Genomic DNA, 7,091 nt, shown 5'->3' with positions numbered 1-7,091 from the left:
CACAAGCAGGGGGAGTGGGAGAGGAAGAAGCAGGCTTCCAGCGGAGGAGCCTGATGCAGGGCTCAATCCCAGGACTCTGGGATCACGCCCTGAGCTGAAGGCAGATCCTTAATGACTGAGCCACCCAGGTGCCCCAATTCAGCAGCTTTTAGTAAATTCACAGGGTTGTGTAATCATCACAGTCAATTTTAGAATGCTCGTGAATAATCGCAAAAGTTCCCAACTCTTTAGCAGTCACTCCGCATTTGCCCCCAAAACCCCCAGTCTTAGGCAACAACTAATCTAATTTTTGTCTCTGTAGAAGTGCCTGTTATGGGCATTTCATGTAAACAGACTCATACATACAGTATCCTGGGTTTTTTTATTGGCTTCCTTTAATTAGCATAATCTTTTCAAGGTTCATTAATGTCACAGATATCAGAACTTCCTCCCTGTTTATGGCCAAGAAGTATTTCGTTGTATGGATATACCACATTTCGTCCGTCCTTAACATCAGTTCATAGACATTCAGGTTGTTTCCTAGACGTGTAATGGTGTTTTGTTAAAGTCCAAGTGCTATTAAAATTATAGATTTTTAAGCTGGATAGAAAAAAGAATTTAAGAAAGAACCCTGGAAGAACACAAAAATATCACCTCCAAAAAGACCTAAATAAATTTTTTGAGGCAGAACAAAGCTTAACGTGGAGGCAAGGTCATTTATTTAAGGGGGAGAATTCTTTAACAAAACAAATGTAATCTCTTTAAAGCACATATCAGATATGTGAGTTTCATGGTCGAAGGGTTACCATTGGAGGAGGGGTAAGGCAGTGTGGGTTTTGTTAAGGAGAATTTCAGTTCCTTGGGGCAAAGAGGAGAGCTAGTGACTTTTTAAATTTTACTTTATTTTGCATTGTCCTATTGCTTCTGTTTCCAAAAAGAATTATATTGAGTTTAGTACATTTCTATCAAATTTTAACCTTCTGCTCTCAGAATTTTCTCGAGGCTGTGGGAAAGACAAAAGGACACCACTCAGAAATGACTTCGAATGTGTCTTTGTTTGCTTTAACTCCTTTCAGAAACAAAGCCAGCCTGTGTATTCAACAACGTGGAATATAACGACGGGGATATGTTTCGAATGGACAACTGTCGGTTCTGTCGGTGCCAAGGGGGTGTTTCCATCTGCTTCACTGCCCAGTGCGGAGAGCTGAACTGTGAGAGGTACTATGTGCCCGAAGGAGAGTGCTGCCCCGTGTGTGAAGGTAAGAAAAGGTGCTAATTAAAGACTGATAAGCACACACATGGCTCAGAGTTTTAATATCAAAATCCACCCAAAGCAGTCTCATCCAAAAATAGAGGAATATTGAAGAAGTTCCCTTTTTAGGACATTCGTGGTCCATCTTTTAGGACTTCGATAATGCCAGGTAGGCTGTGTGGAAATCTCTCCCCAAGGGGAGTTATGCCCTGCATGTGGAAAGTGAGCACCTGTTTACACAGGTCAACCTGAGCTTTCCCAGAAGTGCTGTCAGTTTTACTCCCCTGTCGTTCCAGCAGTTCTCAGTAAGTTCTGGGGAAGTTCTCTTCAGCCTGATATCAGAGTTCGCCCCCTGCTGTCCTCAGATTGTTTGGCTAGAACAAGCCAGCCCTAATCACCAGCCATCTCAGCCAGTCAGCTCCCATACCCCTCCAGGGAGGATTAGGACTCCACTGCCCTCCCCATCCTTTGAAAACATGTGTTGGCAAGAGTGGGCTGTGTGGCATGGTGGGGACACCAGCTGAAGGCCCAGCCAAGTGTCAGGTATGGCCCTGGGTCGAAGGTTCTCAGGGGCCTGCTTTCTCTCTATCCCCTCACCCCTCCAGGAGCTAATAGCTTTATGTTCCTCTAAGAGGCTTTATCCTCCAGTCTCTGATATTCATAAATAATAAACATTTCAGAATAATAATTCTGGATATCCATTCACTACAACCCACCCAATTTAAGGCTTAGGAAACTGAAGTTCAGAAAAGTAGAAGCATTTCTCTGAGTTTATACTGAAACCAGGAATGATATCCCCACATCTGACTGTGTCTCTGCTATGACCACATCACACTGGTTCCCCAGAAAGGAGGGTCATGTGATACTTCTTGTCCTGATGACTGGGTTACAGACCTTCAGTCTGGAATCAGACATGTAACTCATGTCTGACGTTCACCCTGCCTTTATCTGCACACAGGAAGCAGGAGGACAAAATGTCATGCCTTTTTCTCTTTTCCTAAAATCCCGTTCAGTATCTGAACAGTATCAGTATATTTACCACATAATATTGAAGATCTAAAAATGTTTAAAGTATACAAACTACATTCCTAACATTGAACCACTGTTTATAACAGGGAAGTTCTTTCCCGTGTTAGCAATTATTTTAGCCAACTTGGGAGAAAGGTGGTTCACTTTTTAGGTGTTGTTGGAGATTAATTTTTAAAAAATCACATCCAACTTTTAACCTTCCCAAATCATGTGTTCCCTAGCTGGCCCCAGTTTCTAATAGTCTCTGAAAGTATGTAGCAGTTTGTGGTGTAAAAACATAGATAGGAACTTCTGTGTAATGATCATAATGAGTTGTCTGGGCACAGATCCGGTTATGTCTCACTTCCTGGAATTCAGATCCAGGCTCAGAGTAGAAATGAAGTATGCAGTGTGTAATATTTTTTATAAAGAAATTTATAAAGTCTTATCTAGCTCAGGTCTTTTGGCTGATTCCGTTTCTGGCAGACTGACTTTCCAAAGCCGTGACTGCATTATTTTAACTTTTGGCATTCTAACTCTTATAATGCCGTTACTTCTTTAGACCAGAGAGGACCAAACTCGTAACTGCCTGGACTTTCCTCCCAGCTCAGCAGCCCTGATTTTTTGAAGCCAGATTTTATGTGTTTCTGAAAAAAGGAAATTGAGTGGTTGATCTGGTGGCTCTCATTATAATGATAGCTGGGGATTTTGTATGCAGTATTTATGTCCTGGTCAGTCATGTCAGAAAACATTTTTTGTCGTTTACAGTAGCCTTGGCTACTTTCAATCCCCAACCTTGGCTGCTGTTTGGCCACCCAGCTCACGGGAAGAAAAATGGCCTGGGTTCCCAGCCTTCCCTCCGGCCACAAGCTGTGACCCACAGTATGTCTAAACCAGCCTTGTCGTGACTAAGGCCACAGCAGGTGCCTGCTGTACGCCTCCCTGGTGTCCATGTGCTGTCCATGTGGATCTCCAGGCACCTGGGATGGAGTTTAGTTATCCAAGAAGCCACAGTGTCCCTCTGAGTTGGATGGAGACATTATTTTTCCACTTTACAGGTGGTGAAATTGAAGTATAATAAACATTAAAACTGGCAACTCAGAAGACCTTGTCAGGAGTCTAAAATGGACATGTGTTTTGTAATTATCAGCCCACAGCTCTGTCCACAGAGCTTTGCGACTTTATGAAATGGTTAACACCTGCACGTTGGTTTTTATGCCACAGATCCCCTGCCCCGTCTATGGTGTCAGGATGGGTAGATGACAGCTGCTTTTGCATGTTCCCCTGGAGACACTTTATGCAACCTGAGCTTCTGCTGATCGCAGCTGGAAAAGAACTGCCAGTGACCAGAACAGGGGAAAAATGTCTCCAGGTGTAGGCAGAGATAAGATTTAGAATGCCCTCCATCTTACTCGGAACTCACCTTTTTAATCTAGATCCAGTGTATCCTTTTAATAATCCTGCTGGCTGCTATGCCAATGGGCAGATCCGTGCCCACGGGGACCGGTGGCGGGAAGACGACTGCACGTTCTGCCAGTGCATCAACGGAGAGCCCCACTGCGTGGCGACGGCCTGCGGACAGAGCTGCATGAACCCCGTCAAAGTACCTGGCGAGTGCTGCCCTGTGTGCGAAGGTAAGCCTTGTTGATTCTAATGAGTCCCTGGCGAATGTCTCGTGTTGGATAAGCTTCTACCAGTGTGTGCTTGTTTGTTTTTTATTTCCTCGGGCATAATGTCTGCTTCATGCTGTTACCAGTTGCAGATGAATTTATTATACGGCCAAAACTAATCATTCGGGGCAAATGTTGCAAATTTGCAATGAGAACCTTGTGGTCTTTATTTTTACTAGCCGCCAACATGCTTATCTCAAAGCTTTACAATATAAGAATATATACATTTCAATTCCGTTCACGTCAAGCCTAATTAGCATCCAAAGGTCAACGCAGTGAGATAGAATGGGAAATAAGACCCATGACTCCAGCGTGGCATGTTTGATTTATCATGTTTCCATGAGCCCAGGAGCCCTGATGCTGGAGGAAAAGCCTACAACTGTCAAAGGCAGTTTGCTCTCCCCACTGCCTTCACCCTGAGCATCCCTTCTCCTTCCAAAATCCTGAGGCTTTTACTAAGGTCTTGGTTGCCTGCATTCACTACCTCTCTTCCTGTTTAATGGAGAGGAGCCCAAGGCTTCCTGGATTAGTCTTTCCCAAGCCCTACTGCAGCCCATTTCCCCTGTCCTGGGAAGTTTCTTTGCACACATAAGTTGGCCTTAATCCTCTGTGCATGTTAATACAGACAAGAGAGTGAATATTTATACTGACAGATCCAACAGAGAGTATCCATCATTAGGAAGCAAATTTGCATAGTAAAACAAACTACAATGGATCATGTTGAAGACGGATCCTTCTAGAATTTTTTAAAACAGCTATTAAGAAACCGACAGGTCTTTTCAGAAATTCAGTTGACTGGGGGTGCCTGGGTGGTGCAGGTGGTTGAGCGGCCAACTCCTGGTTTCTCCTCAGGTCTTGATCTCAGGGTTCTGGGATCAAACCCCGCATTTGGCACTCAGCACAGAGTCTGCTTGAGACTCTTTCTCCCTCTCGCTCTGCCCTTCCCCCCTGCTCGCTGTCTCTCAAATAAAATCTTAAGAAATTCAGTTGACTAAATCCTATATCAGGAAGTCTTTTGCTTCTACCTAAATTGTGAGGAACTCAGACTTCAGTGTTTGCCTGACTAGCTTCGTTAACCTCAGAGGGCTTAGAATTCTAAAGAACTTAAAAATCATATAAAGATTTAAGCTGGAGGACTCTAGGTCTATTGACATCACCAATTCCCTCACCATTACTCTGCTCAGAGTGCAGCTTCCACACTCCAAAAGTTTATAGCTTCCAGATGACCAGTTTTGTGGAAATCACCCACCCCTCACCCGTACACTCCTCCCATCCCCTGAAGGCAGTGCTTTAGTGCCGGAAAAAGGAGTGGACGGAAATACATATGATGGTATAGGGTCGGCTTTATGAGAAAGGGCACCTTGCCGAAACAGAGGTGGAACTAGCTTTCCCTGAGAATTGGGGACAGTCTGCTGTCAACTTGAAATACTTAAGTTCACGTATGTGCATGATAACTTTAAGAGTAATTTAAAGCCTAAGTGTATGAACCAGCAAACACTAATCCTTTAACTTATGAATCTTGAATTATAAATTGAAAATAAGCCTAAAAAGCTTATATATTAAAAAAAAAAAAAATAAGGCCTTCCCCCTGAAAGTAAGTGAAGGGAAGGCAAGCCCTTTGTAGGCATTAGCGTGCCCACCGTTGCAATGATAGGGCAGGGAGACTGTCAGTGACTAGGAATGTCTGTGAGTGTGAGACGGACGGATAGATCCGTACGTCGTGTAGATGTTTGGATAGGGAGTGAATGTTAGTGTGATTACTTAGAGTTTGGTCTCACAGCATCTACTTGGGGTTATAATCTAATCTTCCACTGTTGAGAAAGGAGTGATAGTTTTGGTCAAAACTGTTAATTCCAAAAAATTTATTAAGAATTTCTGATTGTCCAGGGGCGCCTGGGTGGCACAGCGGTTAAGCGTCTGCCTTCGGCTCAGGGCGTGATCCCGGCATTATGGGATCGAGCCCCACATCAGGCTCCTCTGCTATGAGCCTGCTTCTTCCTCTCCCATTCCCCCTGCTTGTGTTCCCTCTCTCGTTGGCTGTCTCTATCTCCGTCAAATAAATAGAATCTTTAAAAAAAAAAAAAAAAAGAAATCTACTCTAAAAAAAAAAAATGAATTTCTGATTGTCCAAATACAGCACTGGACACAAAGATAAATAAGAGACAACTCCTTGTTACAGTCAGAGAAAATGTTTTAGGCTGTTTTAAATTAAACCAGGAGAAAAGGTGTGCCGGTCTTTAGGTACTGTGGGGTTAAGTGCTTTGTATCTGTACCTGATGTCATTGAATCCTCTCGATAACACTGTGCTGAAGGCCTCATCAGCCCATTTTAAAGATGAAGAAATTAAGGTTGAGAGAGAAGGGTAATTTCCTCCAAGGTCAGTGGCCATTACATAGCTGTGATGGGAAACACGGACGTCTTATTCAATTCTGTCTGTTGCCCGCACTCCCGCATGTCATCTGTTTGCTCATGCCCCTATTTCCAGTTTCCTTATTCATCTCTCTTCATCTCTGGCTTTTGGCCCTGTGTCGGGGGGGAGACCAGAGTGGGGTGGCAGTATGAGGAGCTCAGGGAACCCATGCCTTTGAGACCCATCCCAGACTGTCTTCCCGAGCCTGGCGTCTGGACAGTCTCTCACTGTAACTCAGCATCTTGATTTCAAGCTGTAAGCTTCTGCTGGTCTCCGTCCCCCTTCTCTCCTTCATCCAGCCTTCAGCGCAGTCCATTTTCTAGTCCTCAGAGAACTAGATTATCCTGAATTTCTTGGTTTTGCTCTTAAGTAGTGAGTTTCATATACGATTGTGCTTGCTCTCCAGTAACTCTCATTTTAAGACGTAAGAGGAAGACAGAAAAGATCTTTTGGTATGGGATCAAAAAATAGTGCCCAACTTAAGAGTGAATCCTAAAAGGTTACTTATTAATAATAATAAACTTATAAAATAATACTAGGCAAATGAATCTTGTTCCTTAGTTTGTAGGACCCAAGAAAGTCTCTGAACTATTCGAAAATACTTTTTCAGCAGCATATTTAAGTAGAATTTCAGGTGAACTCAGAATAGTGAAAAGATTAGATGAAATAAGAAAAAAAGCGAGGTGTTAATGTGTAATAAATAATCAGCTACAGTTATTTGGAGAAAACCAGGAACACTGGTGTTTATGCAGTTTGTACACAGTAAATTCCT

At 43.3% G+C, this 7,091-nt stretch overlaps 1 protein-coding gene across 1 annotated transcript in view; it reads left to right on the top strand.

Moving 5' to 3' along the window:
- Positions 1 to 7,091, top strand: part of CRIM1 (cysteine rich transmembrane BMP regulator 1) — a 108,876-nt gene that overhangs the window by 50,971 nt on the left and 50,814 nt on the right. The window contains exons 4-5 of the mRNA XM_034657293.1: positions 1,056 to 1,238; positions 3,676 to 3,873. Of these exons, the coding sequence (XP_034513184.1) occupies positions 1,056 to 1,238; positions 3,676 to 3,873 (381 nt within the window). The remainder of the gene's footprint in view (positions 1 to 1,055; positions 1,239 to 3,675; positions 3,874 to 7,091) is intronic.

This window comes from Ailuropoda melanoleuca, chromosome 4, assembly GCF_002007445.2.
Source record: "Ailuropoda melanoleuca isolate Jingjing chromosome 4, ASM200744v2, whole genome shotgun sequence".
NCBI lineage: Eukaryota > Metazoa > Chordata > Mammalia > Carnivora > Ursidae > Ailuropoda > Ailuropoda melanoleuca.
Note: the sequence above shows the minus strand (reverse complement) of the source record. Positions and strands in the feature narration are given on the sequence as shown.